Source organism: Oncorhynchus tshawytscha, linkage group LG16, assembly GCF_018296145.1.
Source record: "Oncorhynchus tshawytscha isolate Ot180627B linkage group LG16, Otsh_v2.0, whole genome shotgun sequence".
Classification (NCBI taxonomy): Eukaryota; Metazoa; Chordata; class Actinopteri; order Salmoniformes; family Salmonidae; genus Oncorhynchus; species Oncorhynchus tshawytscha.
Genome location: NC_056444.1, coordinates 22,636,198 through 22,655,367, shown reverse-complemented (window position 1 = coordinate 22,655,367; position 19,170 = coordinate 22,636,198). Strand labels below are relative to the sequence as shown.

The window sequence follows — 19,170 nt, the reverse complement described above, 5'->3', positions numbered from 1 at the left end:
GGAATAGGGTGTCATTTGGGACGCAGGCCAGACCTGAGGTACTGTATATGTCACACACATGTGAGAGCTGGGACCTGTTCTCAGCTGTGTCATCAGGAAACCTGAGTTGGAGTGTAGGCGAATGACTATGTGCTGACTGCAGAGGAACATCTGTCCGCCTTTTACAACCAGGTCCAGCTAAGGGTCAAACCCAGCCAGAAGACAGACAGCTAAAACAGCAGGATGCACAATCCAGAGATACACCCCCTCAGATTGTACTCTGTCCATAAACCTCCTAGGCAGTGGAGAGTAGACTCCATACTACACACTAGACTCCAGTAACTGCCACAGAATGATGTATTTTTCTCACACCCTTTCTGAAGGATAATACTCATCAGTGCAGTCTGCACTCGAATCAAAAAACTAACTGAGACATACGCCAGCAATTCATTTATACGGGCAGCAGGTAGCCTAGCAGTTAACAGCGTTGGGCCAGTAACCGAAAGGTATGCTATCCACTCCCTCTAGTGGTGTGGGGGCTGTGCTTTGACAAAGTAGGTGAGGTTATATCCTGCCTGGTTGGCCCTGTACGGGAGTATAGTCGGACGGGGCCACAGTGTCTCCCAACCCCTCCTGTCTCAGCCTCCAGTATTTATGCAGCAATAGTTTATGTGTCGGGGGGCTAGGGTCAGTCTGTTAGATCTGGAGTATTTATTCTGTCTTATCCGGTGTCCTGTGTGAATTTAAGTATGCTCTCTCTAATTCTCTCTCTCTTTCTCTCTCTTTGTCTAGGAGGACCTGAGCCCTAGGACCATGGCTCAGGACTACCTGGCCTGATGACTCCTTGCTGTCCCCAGACCACCTGGTCGTGCTGCTAATCCAGTTTCAACTGTTCTGCCTGCGGCTATAGAACCCTGACCTGTTCCCCTGGACGTGCTACCTGTCCCAGACCTGCTGTTTTATCTCTCTCTACCGCACCTGCTGTCTCTAACTCTGAATGATCTGCTATGAAAAGCCAACTGACATTTACTCCTGAGGTGCTGACCTGTTGCACTCTCTAAAACCACTGTGATAATTATTATTTGACCCCGCTGGTCATCTATGAACATTTGAACATCTTGACCATGTTCTATTATAATCTCCACCCGGCACAGCCAGAAGAGGAATGGCCACCCCTCATAGCCTGGTTCCTCTCAAGGTTTCTTCCTAGGTTCCTGCCTTTCTAGGGAGTTTTTCCTAGCCACCGTGCTTCTACATCTGCATTGCTTGCTGTTTGGGGTTTTAGGCTGGGTTTCTGTATAGCACTTTGTGACATCGGCTGACGTTAAAAGGGCTTTATAAATCAATTTGATTGATTGGTGGTCAATCTGTTGATGTGTCATTGAGCTAAGAACTTAACCCTCATTTTCTCCAGGGGCGCCGTACTACTTAACAGCATATTACACTGCACCTATCTGGTGTATGTGACAACAAAACACATATGTTGTATTCACTTTCATTGCTCATCCCTAAGGTTACAGAAAGAAAGAGATTGAGAAATCCAGAGTGAGAGACAGAGAGGAGGGGTTGGGAGAGATCATAACTTTCACCCTGACTCTTCTATTTAACAGTACAGACTTATTTAATGCAGCACTGACAGGCACTCTTCATGACAGCCCTGTTTCATTACATTCTTAATGAGAGATGACTGATTGGCCTCAGCTGGCCGGCCTGCTAGCTACGGTCCACAGTAGCTGATCCAAACCCAGGGACATACAGTAGGCTACGTTCCAAATGGCACCCTATTCCCTTTATAGTGCACTACTTATTTTTTTATATTTTTTTTTACCAGTACACAGAAGTAGTGCACTATTTGGGAATAGGGTGGGATTTGGGACGCAACCACAGACTAATAACATTTGTCGTCTCCAACGCCTCTTATGTGCTTTCATGTACAGCCCGAGGTATTTCAAAAGGGTGGGAAGTCGCCCATAAAGAGTAACAACGTTTCTATATCTTTCGGCATTTTCCATGAAATGTTTCCCAACCCACATCCACCTGAAGCTAGAGGTTATGTATGTGTACACCTTGATGGATAGCAGTACGGTTTATGTTATTTGGTGCTCTGTCTGTTTACGGAGCGGGTCAAGTGATGCAGAGATTCTGTGATGGGGTCATGAGAGACGGAGGGTTGTGATAGTTTGGCTGGGATGTGGTGGAGGCCAGAGAGATTCATGGGTAAATGTCCTTCAATCTTCACAGTAAAGTAGTGTGTTGGCCAGGGTGTGTAAATCTTCACAGGACAGTAGTGTTGGCCAGGCCATGGTATGTAAATCTTCACAGGACAGTAGTGTGTTGGCCTGGCCATGGTATGTAAATCTTCACAGGACAGTAGTGTGTTGGCCTGGCCAGGGTATGTAAATCTTCACAGGACAGTAGTGTGTTGGCCTGGCCAGGGTATGTAAATCTTCACAGGACAGTAGTGTGTTGGCCTGGCCAGGGTATGTAGGCCATGGTATGTAAATCTTCACAGGACAGTAGTGTGTTGGCCTGGCCAGGGTATGTAAATCTTCACAGGACAGTAGTGTGTTGGCCATGGTATGTAAATCTTCACAGGACAGTAGTGTGTTGGCCAGGCCAGGGTATGTAAATCTTCACAGGACAGTAGTGTGTTGGCCTGGCCATGGTATGTAAATCTTCACAGGACAGTAGTGTGTTGGCCTGGCCAGGGTATGTAAATCTTCACAGGACAGTAGTGTGTTGGCCAGGCCAGGGTATGTAAATCTTCACAGGACAGTAGTGTGTTGGCCTGGCCATGGTATGTAAATCTTCACAGGACAGTAGTGTGTTGGCCAGGCCATGGTATGTAAATCTTCACAGGACAGTAGTGTGTTGGCCAGGCCATGGTATGTAAATCTTCACAGGACAGTAGTGTGTTGGCCAGGCCAGGGTATGTAAATCTTCACAGGACAGTAGTGTGTTGGCCAGGCCAGGGTATGTAAATCTTCACAGGACAGTAGTGTGTTGGCCAGGCCATGGTATGTAAATCTTCACAGGACAGTAGTGTTGGCCTGGCCAGGGTGTGTAAATCTTCACAGGACAGTAGTGTGTTGGCCAGGCCAGGGTATGTAAATCTTCACAGGACAGTAGTGTGTTGGCCAGGCCAGGGTATGTAAATCTTCACAGGACAGTAGTGTGTTGGCCAGGGTATGTAAATCTTCACAGGACAGTAGTGTGTTGGCCAGGCCAGGGTATGTAAATCTTCACAGGACAGTAGTGTGTTGGCCAGGCCAGGGTATGTAAATCTTCACAGGACAGTAGTGTGTTGGCCAGGCCAGGGTATGTCACAGGACAGAGTGTGTTGGCCTGGCCTTCTTCACAGCACAGTAGTGTGTTGGCCTGGCCAGGGTATGTAAATCTTCACAGGACAGTAGTGTGTTGGCCAGGCCAGGGTATGTAAATCTTCACAGGACAGTAGTGTGTTGGCCAGGCCAGGGTATGTAAATCTTCACAGGACAGTAGTGTGTTGGCCAGGCCAGGGTATGTAAATCTTCACAGGACAGTAGTGTGTTGGCCAGGCCAGGGTATGTAAATCTTCACAGGACAGTAGTGTGTTGGCCAGGCCAGGGTATGTAAATCTTCACAGCACAGTAGTGTGTGTTAGGGGACACATACACCTTTACTGCTCATAAGCTGTAATGACCTGATCCAAGGCTGTCCCTCTCCAGCCTCTCTGTTCTCTCGAAAGAGGCAAGGCGTACGACCCTTGTCTTCTCACTGGAGCATGAATACTGTCTGTCCGCCCCTCCTCCTCCCCCTCCTACTCATCACATCTCATCCTCCTCTTTGTCCCCTCACTCCCCCTCCCCTCCTCCTCCTTATCCAGTAAAATATCATAAATTTGGTTTCCAGCTGCAGAGGGTGTGTAAGACAGGTCAACTGGTGTCTGATCCTGTGTTCATGTGTGTCTGTGAGAGCGTACCATAGTGTGCTTCTGTATGTAATTATTAACACTCTTCTCCACCACGGGGATATACAGTACATTTGGAAAGTAATCAGACGCCTTGACTTTTTCAACATTTTGTTATGTTACAGCCTTATTCTAAAATGGATTAAATTGGATGTTTTCCTCATCAATCTACACACAATACCCCAGAATGACAATGGGAATGCAGGTTTTTAGAACATTTTGCAAATGTATTAAAAATAAAAATCAGACATACCTTATTTACATAAGTATTCAGACACTTTGCTATGAGACTCAAAATTGAGCTCAGGTGCATCCTGTTTCTACAACTTGATTGGAGTCCACCTGTGGTAAATGTAATAAATTGGACATGATTTGGAATGGCACAGACATAAGGTCCCACAGTTGACAGTGCATGTCAGAGCAAAAAACAAGACATGAGGTCAAAGGAATTGTCCATAGAGCTCTGAGACAGGATTGTCTCGAGGCACAGATCTGGGGAAGGTAAAACAAATATTCTGCAGCATTGAAGGTCCCCAAGAACACAGTGGCCTCCATCATTCTTAAATGGAAGAAGTTTGGAACCACCAAGATTCTTCCTAGAGCTGGCTTCCCGGTTAAACTGAGCAATTGGGGGAGAAGGAGGGAGGTGACCAAAAACCTGATGGTCACTCTGACAGAGCTCCAGAATTCCTCTGTGGAGATGGGAGTCCCTTCCAGAAGGACAACCATCTCTGCAGCACTCCACCAATCAGGCCTTTATGGAAGAGTGGCCAGGCAGAAGCCACTCCTCCGTAAAAGGACATGACAGCCCGCTTGGAGTTTGCCAAAAGACACCTAAAGGACTCTCAGACCATTAGAGACAAGATTCTCTGGTCTGATGAAACCAAGATTCAACTCTTTGGCCTGAATGCAAAGCGTCACATCTGGAGGAAACCTGGCACCGTCCCTACAGAGAAGCATGGTGGTGGCAGCATCATGCTGTGGGGATGTTTTTCAGTGACAGGGACTGGGAGACTAGTCAGGATTGAGGGAAAGATGAACGGAGTAAAGTACAGAGAGATCCTTGATGAAAACCTGCTCCAGAGAGCTCAGGACCTCAGACTGGGTCGAAGGTTCACATTCCAACAGGACAACAACCCTAAGCACACAACCAAGATAATGCAGGAGTGGCTTCGAGACAAGTCTCTGAATGTCCTTGAGTAGCCCAGACAGAGCCCGGACTTGAACCCGATCTAACATCTCTGAAAAGCCTTGAAAGTAGATGTGCCGCATCGCTCCCCATTCAACCTGACAGAGCTTGAGAGGAGCAGCAGAGAAAAATGGGAGAAAGTCTCGAAATACAGGTGTGCCAAGCTTGTAGTGTCATACCCAAGAAGAAGACTCGAGGCTGAAATCACTGCCAAAGGTGCTCCAACAAAGTACTGAGTAAAGGGTCTCAATATTTATGTAAATGTTTATGTAAATCTTCTCATAAATTTGCCCCATAAAATCTAAGAACCTGCTTTTGCTTTGTCATTATGGGGTATTGTGTATGGATTGATACAATTTATTTTATTTTTTCATTTTAGAATAAGGCTGTAATGTAACAAAATGTGGAAAAAGTCAAGGGGTCTGAATACTTTCCCAAAAAAGACAATGAAAATAGACATACAGTATTTAAATAGAGCTCAGCAGAGATGTCCAAGTATCACCAATACCCACTATTACACAGCATGAGAAGCATTAGACATCCTCATTCACACTTAGTGGAGAAACATGATATGAAATACATATTGTTAATACAGTACACCACTGAAACACTAGGCTACACACTGCAAGGCCAAGTGCTCTTTGCTTTAAGCATTATCATTACTGACTGCCTGACTGACTGACTGCTCTATCTATTTTTAGCCGGGTAGAAAATAATGTCCATTTAATTTGGCTGGAGGTTTTCAATGCTCCACTGGAGATTGGATGAACAGTAAAGGTTGCAGTGGTGCTGCAGGCTACAGAAACATCTCTCCCTCGAGTGCATCATCTGGACATCTCAGAGTGGGAGTATTGATCTAGGATCAGTTTAGCCTCTTAGGACATATTGAAGAAGATTACATGGACAGGGGAGAGCTGATCCTGGATCAGCACTCTGAGACACTTCATGAATAACGAGTCTGATATCTAATAAGACCATGACAAGGACAAAGAAATAAAAAGCCGTGTTAACATATAACAAATGGGGACATTGACGTTCATGTGTTTCATTTTGTGTTGTTCCCATCAGATTCGTATTAGACATGGATTTAAATAGAGTTAAACGCTATCATCAATGGCCATTGTTTTCAATGTAACTATGTCAGTATTGATGAAAAAGCTCTCAGAAAGCACTTACAACAATACTGATGAAATGAAGCAGTCTGGTAGGTCAAAAAAACGCAATAAACATTGATTGGAGATCAGACTCTCTTCCTTTTTGAAAATCATAAAACGTAATGACATAATTCCTCATATAGCGTTACCATTTATTTGACTGGCGCTCTGCAGAGGTACATATTCTATATTATAAACTGGGTGGTTTAAGCCCTGAATGCTGATAGGCTCACAGATGTGGTATATCCGACCGTTTACCACGAGTATGACAAAACGCGGAATAGGGTTTTTACTGCTCTAATTACATTGGCAACCAGTTTATAAGCAATAAGGCACCTTGGGGGAATGTGATATACGGCCAATATACCATGGCTAAGGGTTGTGTCCAGTCACTGCGTGTTGCGTTGTGCATGAGTAGCCCTTAGCCGTGGTATATTGGCCATATACCATGCTGGTCCCATGTTTCATGCGCTGAAATAAAAGATCCCTCAAATTTTCCATACGCAAAAAAAAAGCTTATTTCTCTCTAATGTTGTGAACAAATTTGTTAACAACCTTATTAGTGAGCATTTCTCCTTTGCCAAGATAATCCATATACCTGACAGGTGTGGCATATCAAGAAGCTGATTAAACAGCATGATCATAACACATATGCACCTTGTGCTGGGGACAATAAAAGGCCACTCTAAAATGTGCAGTTTTGTCACACAACACAATGCCACAGATGTCTCCAGTATTGAGGGAGTGCGCAATTGGTATGCTGACTGCATGAATGTCCACCAGAGCTTTTGAAAGAGAATTGAATGTTAATTTCTCTACCATATGCCACCTCAGCAATATGGTCCAAATCACACACCTATCAATATAACGCACTGTCATCCCTAATGCCTCTGATCCGGCTGACTCCCTTGTTACAAATACTGCACTTGTAAATTATGTCTGAGTGTTGGAATGAGCCCTTCGCTGTCTGTAAATTAAATAAACAAGAAAAGTGTGCCCCCTGGTTTGCTTAATACAAGGAATTTGATTGAGTGTTTACTTGTACTTTTTACGTTGACTCAAGAATGAGTACTTTTTCCACCACTGTACTTAACTACATTTAAAACAAGATACTTTTAAACTTGTATTCATGTAGTATTTTAATGGGTGACTTTGACTTTTACTCTACTAATTTTATAGAATGTTTTTAATCTATTTTGTATTTTTTTATATTATATCCAATTGCAATCCAATTACGATCGTGTCTCATCGCTGCAACTCCCCAAAGGGCTCGGAAGAGGTGAGGGTCGAGCCATGTGTCCTCCGTAACATGACCCGCCTAACTACTCTTCTTTAGACCTGCCCGCTTAACCCGGAAGCCAGCCGCACCAATGTGTCAGAGGAAACACTGTTCAACTGACGACCGGGGTCAGCCTGCAAGATGCCCGGCCCGCCACAACGAGTCGCTAGAGCGCGATGAGCCAAGTAAAGCACCCCCAGGCCAAACCCTCCCCTAACCCGGACCATGCTGGGCCAATTGTGCGCCGCCCTATAGGACTCTATTATGGTATTTTGACAATTGAGCACTTTTTCCAGCACTATCATAGAATACAATTTCCCAAAACATCTAAATCTATTCCAGCAAGGGAAATACAGGTGAATGCAGAACTTGGATGATTAGGAGAATTCTGAGTAATTCGGAACAAAATCAGCAATGATGACATCATCAAAGTGTCCCAACACTGACAATTCTCTTTACTCTTTCCATTTCCGCTCTATCTCTTTCTCTCCCGCCCCCCTCTCTTCTCTCTACCTCTTGAAGTAATGTTCTTACTTAAATGGGAACTCTGAAGCTTTGTCATGTACTAAGTCAGGTTGCTTCTGTGTGTTTTTTTTATAGACAGAATGGGTTTGGCTCAGGCATGTCAAGTTTCACTTCCTTCCTCTATTCCGTCTCCTCACTTCCTTAGTGTGCCAAAGCTCAGAGACAGTCTTTTAGAAAGAGGCCTATATGTACTACTGCTGCTGCCGATTTATTTATTTTTTATTTATCCGTTATTTTACCAGGTAAGTTGACTGAGAACATGTTCTCATTTGCAGCAACGACCTGGGGAATAGTTACAGGGGAGAGAAGGGGGATTAATGAGCCAATTGTAAACTGGGGATTATTAGGTGACCATGATGGTTTGAGGGCCAGATTGGGAATTTAGCCAGGACACCGGGGTTAACACCCTACTCTTACGATAAGTGCCATGGGATCTTTAATGACCTCAGAGAGTCAGGACACGATGCATTGTGTGCATTCACGTATAAGCCACGTTGTGCAGCTAATACTGAAACCAAACCACAGCTTACAAAACCTTTTGGTCTAGACTCCAGAGCATAACAGTCTCAGCAGCCATTTGCCCATCTACACTTCCTCTCAGTTGACACTTTCATACTGCCGTGTTGTAACATCCACACACACAGAGATAAACACATACCTAAAAACAAAAACTCTCTCTCTCTTTTAACTCACTCCTGCTGCACCTGTTGCACGTTCCTCTCACAAGTAGACACACTCCCATGAGAAAATACTACAACAGCATCCAAGCTATTCTGTGGATATCAGATTTACACTTCTCCTTTCCTTAGAACTTGTGACCTTGTGGATTTTATGGAGAACGAACGAAGGCCAATACCCCTCATATCCATTTCACTTATCTCTAGCTTTCATTATTCGTATCTCTTGAAAGACAGGGCCCAGTCAAAATGTTTCCAGGTTCAAGGAAAATCCTGTCACAAGAAATGTTTGAGTCGATTTCTAGGTGTATTTGTACTGCATAACTGTTACTACATAACTTGTCTTACCCTGAGAAAACAACAACAACTGGATGTTGGTTTTGACTGAACACAGCAGCTCAAAAGTCACACGCTGTTAGCACACTTCACATCAGAGAGACACGCTGTTAGCACACTTCACATCAGAGTCACACGCTGTTAGCACACTTAACATCAGAGAGACACGCTGATAGCACACTTCATATCAGAGAGACACGCTGTTAGCACACTTCACATCAGACACAGATGCTGTTAGCACACTGCACATCAGAGAGACACACACTGTTAGCACACTTCACATCAGAGACACACGCTGTTAGCACACTTCACATCAGAGAGACACGCTGTTAGCACACTTCACATCATAGAGACACGCTGTTAGCACACTTCACATCAGAGAGACACGCTGTTAGCACACTTCACATCAGAGAGACACGCTGTTAGCACACTTCACATCAAAGAGACACACACTGTTAGCACACTTCACATCAGAGACACACACTGTTAGTACACTTCACATCAGAGACACACGCTGTTAGCACACTTCACATCAGAGACACACGCTGTTAGCACACTTCACATCAGAGAGACACACTGTTAGCACACTTCACATCAGAGACACGCACTGTTAGCACACTTCACATCAGAGACACACGCTGTTAGCACACTTCACATCAGAGAGACACGCTGTTAGCACACTTCACATCAGAGAGACATGCTGTTAGAACACTTCACATCAGAGACACATGCTGTTAGCACACTTCACATCAGAGACACATGCTGTTAGCACACTTCACATCAGAGAGACACGCTGTTAGCACACTTCACATCAGAGACACACGCTGTTAGCACACTTCACATCAGAGACACACGCTGTTAGTACACTTAACATCAGAGAGACACACTGTTAGCACACTTCACATCAGAGAGACACACTGTTAGCACACTTCACATCAGAGAGACACGCTGTTAGCACACTTCACATCAGAGAGACGCACTGTTAGCACACTTCACATCAAAGAGACACACACTGTTAGCACACTTCACATCAGAGACACACACTGTTAGCACACTTCACATCAAAGAGACACACACTGTTAGCACACTTCACATCAAAGAGACACACACTGTTAGCACACTTCACATCAAAGAGACACACACTGTTAGCACACTTCACATCAAAGAGACACGCACTGTTAGCACACTTCACATCAAAGAGACACGCACTGTTAGCACACTTCACATCAAAGAGACACACACTGTTAGCACACTTCACATCAAAGAGACACACTTCACTGAGCACACTTCACATCAGAGAGACACACTGTTAGCACACTTCACATCAGAGAGACACACACTGTTAGCACACTTCACATCAGAGAGACACGCTGTTAGCACACTTCACATCAGAGAGACACACACTGTTAGCACACTTCACATCAGAGAGACACACTGTTAGCACACTTCACATCAGAGAGACACGTTGTTAGCACACTTCACATCAGAGAGACACGCTGTTAGCACACTTCACATCAAAGAGACACACACTCTTAGCACCCTTCACATCAAAGAGACTCACACTGTTAGCACACTTCGCATCAGAGAGACACGCTGTTAGCACACTTCACATCAGAGAGACACGCTGTTAGCACACTTCACATCAGAGAGACACACACTGTTAGCACACTTCACATCAGAGACACATGCTGTTAGCACACTTCACATCAGAGAGACACGCTGTTAGCACACTTCACATCAGAGACACACACTGTTAGCACACTTCACATCAGAGACACACACTGTTAGCACACTTCACATCAGAGACACACACTGTTAGCACACTTCACATCAGAGACACACACTGTTAGCACACTTCACATCAGAGACACACACTGTTAGCACACTTCACATCAGAGACACACACTGTTAGCACACTTCACATCAGAGAGACACACACTGTTAGCACACTTCACATCAGAGAGACACACTGTTAGCACACTTCACATCAGAGACACACACACTTCACATCAGAGACACACACTGTTCACACTTCACATCAGAGACACACACTGTTAGCACACTTCACATCAGAGACACACACTGTTAGCACACTTCACATCAGAGACACACACTGTTAGCACACTTCACATCAGAGAGACACACTGTTAGCACACTTCACATCAGAGAGACACACACTGTTAGCACACTTCACATCAGAGAGACACGCACTGTTAGCACACTTCACATCAGAGAGACATGCTGTTAGCACACTTCACATCAGAGAGACACGCTGTTAGCACACTTCACATCAGAGAGACACGCTGTTAGCACACTTCACATCAGAGAGACACGCTGTTAGCACACTTCACATCAGAGACACACACTGTTAGCACACTTCACATCAAAGAGACACACACTGTTAGCACACTTCACATCAGAGACACACACTGTTAGCACACTTCACATCAAAGAGACACACACTGTTAGCACACTTCACATCAGAGACACACACTGTTAGCACACTTCACATCAGAGACACACACTGTTAGCACACTTCACATCAGAGACACACACTGTTAGCACACTTCACATCAGAGACACACACTACACACTCCACTACTTCCCTCTTGCCAACCCCGCCGCTGCCATCACTGCTGGACAACTAAGTCTCCAGAGGAGCTGATGACTTGTGCTTTAATTACGCGTCTAATACAGCCACGAGGCCCGCTGCTTTGAGGGTCCAGGCCCCTGTGTTCAGAGAGGGGTCTTTGATATGGCTCTGTGCACCAGACAGGTCCTTTGTGCTCTGGGCCCTCTAAGCCTTTGTCTGGGTCTCTCCGCGGTCCCCAGGGTCCCACTGGATGAGGGGAGGCCTAGCGTCCCATGTGTTTGTAAATGGACCAATGATAAACTAGCTACTGCCACTGTGTATTCATTAATTATTCACTGTGGTATTCATGCATCTCAACCTACCCTCCGTTATGTAAATGACACCTCCATGGAGCACTGAGGGCTGGGGGCAGTGGGTGCTTCCCAAATAGCACCCTATTCCATATTTAGTGTACTAATTCTGAATGGGTCCTGGTGAAAAGTCATACACCATATAGGGAGTAAGGTTCAATTTCGGACGCAGATAGAAAGTTGTGGAGGGGCTTTTTGAAATTTCCCCTGCAGTTTCTGTTGTTGGATAGTGATGTACAACCAAAGGAAATTGGTCTCCTTAGCATGCCATGTGAATGGGTGTAGCACACTAGTAGTGTGTTAAGCCTAAGGACAGAAATATTATATCTGCTTGGTCAACAATCAAGAGAAAGTAGGCTGAGCAGAATTGTAAATATGAATCATATTTGCTTCAGTGATGTACATGATGTAGGTGCTTATACTTTTGTATGTATCATCCTCATTGAATCATAATGACTAATCCAAGATGGCATCAAGCCATGTCTAAAAATAACATAGTGTTACAATGGGTAAGCATAGGACACATCCAATGTGCCTGCTACATAGTGTGCCATTATGTCATGACTTAGAGCGGATGCTGGCAAATAATGATCTTCTCTCGATCAATAATTGTAGCCGTTGGCCTTGTCTAACCCTGAGAGTAATACACAGCTCAACCTCTCTTCTTACCAACACACAACCTAGTTTCCTCTCTTAAAGCACCATGCAAACATGGTCATTTGTTTGAGGTATTAAAAGCAATACAAAATGTCAATAACAATAGCAAATGTAATGGTCCACTTGACTTTGACCATTTTAAAAACAAACTTGATTACGAGTCTATTGTAGAAGTAATTCATATTGACATGAGGATTGTAGAATTGTTTTAGAGTGCACTCACTCTGTCACGCAATCTGTCTGTCAGCTATACACTGATAGTTGGTTTGTGAAGCAGCTTACTCATTGGCTGCTTCATTCGAGTGTGCGATGACTGAGTGTGTGTGTGCGTGCGTGCATGCGTGCGCGTGTGCCTGTGTGTGACTGTGGGAGTGTGTGTGTGTGGCAGTCAGGTGCTCTAAAGGTTGGTCTAGACTCGTCACATGGAGTAACCGTCCCCTCGCTCCCCTGAGAGTTGTCATTGAGACACAGATTTAGCTGTGATGTGAAGGAGAATTATAATCAGCCCAGCCCAGAGCCAGGCCAGGCTGTGACATGCTCGGTGTGACCCAGGCTGTGACAGGACAGGCTTGGCGTGGGACAGGACAGGAGCAGATGGTCTTTGACAACCAGGAGAGCAGAGGAACACGTGGCAGGAGGCAGGAGCCTCTGTTTTTAATAACGCAGAAGACAGGGGAGCTGTACCTGTACCTGGCAGTCACGCTACCTGTATGTCTGTCTGTGTACCTATCTGTCTATCTGTCTGTATGTTTGTCTGTCTACATATCTGTCTATCTGTATGTATGTCTGTATGTCTGTCTGTCTACCTATCTGTCTATCTGTATGTATGTCTGTCTGTCTACCTATCTGTCTATCTGTATGTATGTTTGTCTGTCTACATCTCTGTCTATCTGTATGTATGTCTGTATGTCTGTCTGTCTACCTATCTGTCTATCTGTATGTATGTCTGTCTGTCTGTCTACCTATCTGTCTAGCTGTATGTATGTCTGTATGTCTGTCTGTCTACCTATCTGTCTGTATGTTTGTCTGTCTACATATATGTCTATCTGTATGTATGTCTGTCTACATATCTGTCTATCTGTATGTCTGTCTGTGTACCTATCTGTCTATCTGTATGTATGTCTGTCTGTGTACCTATCTGTCTATCTGTATGTATGTCTGTATGTCTGTCTGTCTACCTATCTGTCTATCTGTATGTATGTCTGTCTGTCTACATATCTGTCTATCTGTATATATGTCTGTCTGTCTACCTATCTGTCTATCTGTATGTATGTCTGTCTGTTTACCTATCTGTCTATCTGTATGTATGTTTGTCTGTTAGCCTTTCTGTGTGCTAGGAACATAATATATATTGTCATATACCTGTACTTTGTACTGGCTATTGACTCAATATGGGACAATAAATCAATAGGAAAGGATGAAAGTGTTGAGATGCAAGAGCACAAATCAAAAAACAACTCTGTTACAGGGACGGGAAAACGAGGAAAGCACAGAAAAGACCAGCTACCACTTATTTAAAATAGACAAAACCTGTCATGTACTGTCACAGAGAAATGTGATAGTTGGCCCATGTAATTTTACTGCCTTTGTGGGGCTATTCATTTGATTATTTAAATATATAAATAAATATAAATCAAAATATGGGGGAGGGGAAAATATAAGAATTGATTGAAACTGTTTTGTTGATGTATATAAAGCCATATACTCAAAGCAACCTCTCTACCTCCAGCTGAATGTGTGAATCTCATAACCTATAGACAGCCTGGTCTCATAGACTATATGTATGGTTATATAAGACATAAGGTTAATTAAGGCAAAAACTAAAGGAGGATGATTGGTCGGGGTATATAGGTAGGTGTATAATGCGAAACTCTAGCAACCCAAAGGTTTGAATATCATCAACTTTAGCATTTTATTCCATCAGCAACTTTTCAACTACTCACTACATTTGAGCTACTTTGCAACTACTTAGCTTGTTAGCTAACTCTTCCCCTAACCCTAGCTAATGTTAGCCACAACAAATTGGAATTCCTAACATATCATACTTTTGCAAATTCATAACATTGTACATTACAAATCTATAACATACTGTACGTTTAGCAAAATCTTAACATATAATAGGAATTGTAATTTGTAACATATCCTACGAAATGGATGATGAACATCCAAAATTAATCCATACCATCGAAACCTAACATATCATACTAAATGGAGTGTCAGATTTTTGTACAGAATAATATGAAATGCTCTGAGGCCTGGTTGCCATAGAGGGCAAGCGAGGTCTGACTCGGTTCAGATAACGGTACAGCTTTGCTTTAAGAGATCAAAATAATGGAAACTTCCCTCGTTGACAAAAAAAAAGAACACTTTCGAGGATATGAAACAATTCCCAAGTTCACAGCGAACTAAGTTAAACTAATGTGATTCAAACTGCCAACAGGTTTTCCCTCCCTCTGTGCAGTCTTTTATGTTTTTGATTACTCCATTCGATGGGTGAAAATATGGGCATTGTGGTTTAGCAGAGTATTTGAAGCGTTTAATGTTTTTGATATGAAATTATTGTAAACACGTTTCTTATTTTACCTGTGACATCTGCGGTCTGAGATTAATCTCTTTGAGGTTGATGGACTGGGGTCGGAGGTTGTTGAGAAGCTGACACAGGAGCACTCCATCTCGGAGTGTCTGAGCCAAGTCGAATACCTGGGCGGACTCCCATGTTACCCGATGGTTGGGTGGTAGCACCTTGCAGTTGATCAGCCATAATGCGCACTGCCTCCAATACTCCATCATTGTTAATATATGGTTGAGATCAAACAAATATTCCGCAAGGAATAAAGCCTATTGGAGTCTAATCAATAGCGCGCGCTAACACAACGTTGTCTCCATTTCAATCTGCAATATAAACGATGAAAGCGAAACTAGGTAACCGGATTTGATTATACTTCCCTCCGTTTCATAGCAGAAATAAAGGCACATTGAAAGAGGCTATGCTACGTGTGTACCCTGTCCATTGATGACTGAACCGTTCCACAGCTGACAGTAACGGCAACACTGTTCGTGCGCTCTCCCTCCCTGCCTCTCTCCATCTCTCTCTCTCTCTCTCTCTCTCGCGCGCGCGTTCTCTCTCCGTCCACACCAACCCTCCGCCTCTCCTTTTCCGCTTCCACTCATATGTTCCATAGAGTTAATTACTGCATTGATATTAGCATTGTGTCACCCACCTCAGAACATTCTTAGAAATAAAAAAAACACAAAGTGCTGTTTGGAAAATTGTAGCCTATTAAGAACGATTTAGAAGTAGCTGTAGTCTATTCGGAGAGGATGAATATTAAATGACTTAACTTTAGTCAGAAAAATTAACTTCCATAAAATTATTGGAATGATTTAACATAAATAGAATGGGTTTTGCCTGTTAAATATATCGAAAACAGATTTTGGTTAAATTTGGTTAAATATGTAAATTGTCTGTCGCAGCACTGGTGACCTCAAAGAGAAAGTCTATTAATTATTGATAGGAATAGATGAATGCATCTTTATCAGTCAAATAAATCTATTGCTGCTTCAATGAAGACTCCAATAATGCACAATCGGTTTATGTAGGCCTACATATTTCATTTTATTTGATAATCGTCAAGATAAACATTATATTTCCCTGGAAGAGTAGCTGATGCTTTTGCAGCAGCTATTGGAGATTCTTGTAAATACCAAAAAGCAAAATTAGACTACCCTTTGTATGATTCTGCTGATGAAAATATAAATATGTTATGGTTTGATAATCTATGTTCTCCATTTAGCAGTGCTGTGGTCTGCAGTGCATCAGATGGCTTCCGTTGTTATCCATTAATTAAAAGTGGGGGGGGGAATGATTTGAATAGCAAATACAAAAAAAAAACATTTTGTGGGTAAATATATGTGCATGAGAGGATTCGTATACTGGAATGGGGGAAGGTCAAAGTCTGGATCATAGAATGGGGTTTTATTCGTAGGCTAGTACATGCTTTGGTCTGTCCACCACCTACTACTGTACATGTCCATCAGAGCTCTCTTTCCTTCCGTTTTATGCCTTAAAGGTCCAACGCAGTTGTTAATTGTGACCCAGAAAATAATTTCTGTGTAACAATTTGTACCTTACTGTGATTGTGTTCAATTCAAATGGTGAAAAAGAAACAAAAAAGGGCTTTTTAGCAAAGAGCAATTTCTCAAGTAATCATTTTGTTTGGACTGTCTGGGAGTGGTTTGAGTGGGGAGGGGAAAGCTAAAATTAGCTGTTATTGGCAGAGAGATTTGGAACTCTTTTTCTTACAGTGGCATGTATTCATGGATGCCAAACATATAAAATAATTTAGCTTTCGTCTCTGTGTTTTATAATTTTCCTTCAATTTGCAAAACTGCAACCCTCTTTTTCTGTATGTGTAGACTACCTCATGCTGTCTGGTCAAAAAGAGTATGACATTGTTGCCGCCTGTAGCATTGAATATAAGGGAAGGCAGCGAGCATTTGGTCTCCCTTGAAAAAAAAAAGTATAAAATAATAGCCAATAAGAATTGAGCTAAACTGAGTGAGCTCAACTGTGAATGGTCCTGGAAGCCAGTTTGGATCTGGCTTCATTCCAATGACACCCCGAGCATAATGTAATTGACAGAAACAACTTGAAATGTTGCGTCTCGTTGTGTTGTTGTCCTCCAGTGACTAGCTAGCTAGCTAAAATGGTCCGTTTGCTAAATTAGCCATGGATGGAGTTAGGGATTTGAACTTGTGGTTTTACTTAATTCTCTGTACAGGCCAATGATTATAATGGGGATTCTGATCCAATCATAAATTAAGTAATTGTGCCCCTGGCCTGAGATGATGGAAGTTCAATATGTAGCTAGATGTAGTAGACTAATGCTCACTAGCTGGCTTGACGCATTGTTGCCCATGAAAGGAAGTTAGGCTAGCGAGCAAGCATTTTAGCCAGGTACTGTAGCCTAGGACAACAAAAACTAAAAAAGTGTACTGTATGACAGAGTGACAGACCGTTTCATCAACATGAAAGAGAGGAGGATGGCATTGGTGTTTCTCTACAAGCAGGGTGAGTCAACACGTTTTTTCTACTTGCATGAACGCAGCAGACACGCACACACACACAAATTAGAACGATGGACAGCCATATCATATTTAGCTTACATTGATTGGACTAAATGGTTTTAGTTGTCACTATTAGACTAAGCATTGGTGATTTGATGATATTGAAGTTGAAATGGTGCTGGAATAGCAGAGGAAGCTCTTGTTTTATTTGTGACTTGAGGTAACACTCTGTGGTTTTAAATCAACGATTGTTTAGTAGTATATTTCCGGAAACATTAACTTGCTTGACCATGCTGTAGGTCATGTAACTGTTTGTTACATGCAACATGTTTTGTGGACTTCAATGGACAGAAGTTTCTCTCCAGTTTGTGATGAAACAAAGGTGTGGTTGAATTTATTCTGCCTCTGTGTCTTCTTATTGTCTCGGCCTTAGGCCTATATATCACGGTCGCAAGGCATATGAACTAATAGGTTATAGAGCAGACAACGCAATTATCACCACACTTTTTTTGCGTGGGAGCCTGGCTTCCGCTACTGCTTTCTTATTGATCTATTAACTAATTTACCACATGGTGATGTCACCATGGAAGTCCAAAAACTCCCTGCCACCAAAACAGGCTGAAATTGTAGGCATTTTTTTTTTTCAAACAACTCTTACACTAAAAGTGCATTATCATAATTTTCACAATTTCACAGTATTATTCCAACCGCATTGTGTGGAAATATATGAAACACAGGAAATTATTTTTTGACTGCACAGGGCCTTTAAAGGTACAGGCCACTTCCCCATTGTTGTGTCAGAGTCACAGCCTGGATCTAAACTCAATTGTCTTGTTTCACTTCACAATTTCAGACTGGCCTTCCCGCCATTTAAATTGTGAAGTGATACAACAGTGAAACAGAGCAATTCAGTTTGGATGCAGGCTATCTGATCCATGCTCCAGCAATAGTACATAGCTGTGACAGTCAGAATAAGGGGAGGTGGGGTGAAGTATTGGTGCTATGGCATTCCTCACATAAGAGTGAAATGGCAAAGGCTCAAAGGCACAATGTCATGGATATCCAGTTCCTGTTTCCTCCTGCTGTCACAATGGACACTGGGAAGCATCTGTCTCTCTCTCTCTCTGTCTCTCTGTCTCTCTGTCTCTGTCTCTGTCTCTGTCTCTCTCTCTGTCTCTCTCTCTGTCTCTCTCTCTGTCTCTCAATTTCAATTTAAGGGGCTTTGTTGGCATAGGAAACATATGCTTACATTGCCAAAGCAAGTGAAATAGATAATAAACAAAAGTGAAATAAACAACAACAATTAACAATAAACATCACACTCACAAGTTCCAAAATAATTGTAATGATGTACAAATAGTTAAAGTACAAAAGGGAAAATAAATAAACATGAATATAGGTTGTATTTACAATGG

The 19,170-nt window shown here is 42.9% G+C and overlaps 1 protein-coding gene across 2 annotated transcripts in view; it reads right to left on the bottom strand.

Annotated features, from left to right (window-relative positions):
- LOC112215524 (guanine nucleotide exchange factor VAV3) overlaps positions 1–15,792 on the bottom strand; it is a 127,361-nt gene extending 111,569 nt beyond the window's left edge. The window contains exon 1 of one of the 2 annotated variants that reach the window (XM_042298986.1): positions 15,272–15,792. In XM_042298986.1, coding sequence (XP_042154920.1) covers positions 15,272–15,478 — 207 coding nt within the window. In that variant the 5' untranslated portion in view covers positions 15,479–15,792. The remainder of the gene's footprint in view (positions 1–15,271) is intronic. The other variant, XM_042298987.1, reaches the window with a different exon arrangement.
- Between the last annotated feature and the right edge of the window lie 3,378 nt (positions 15,793–19,170).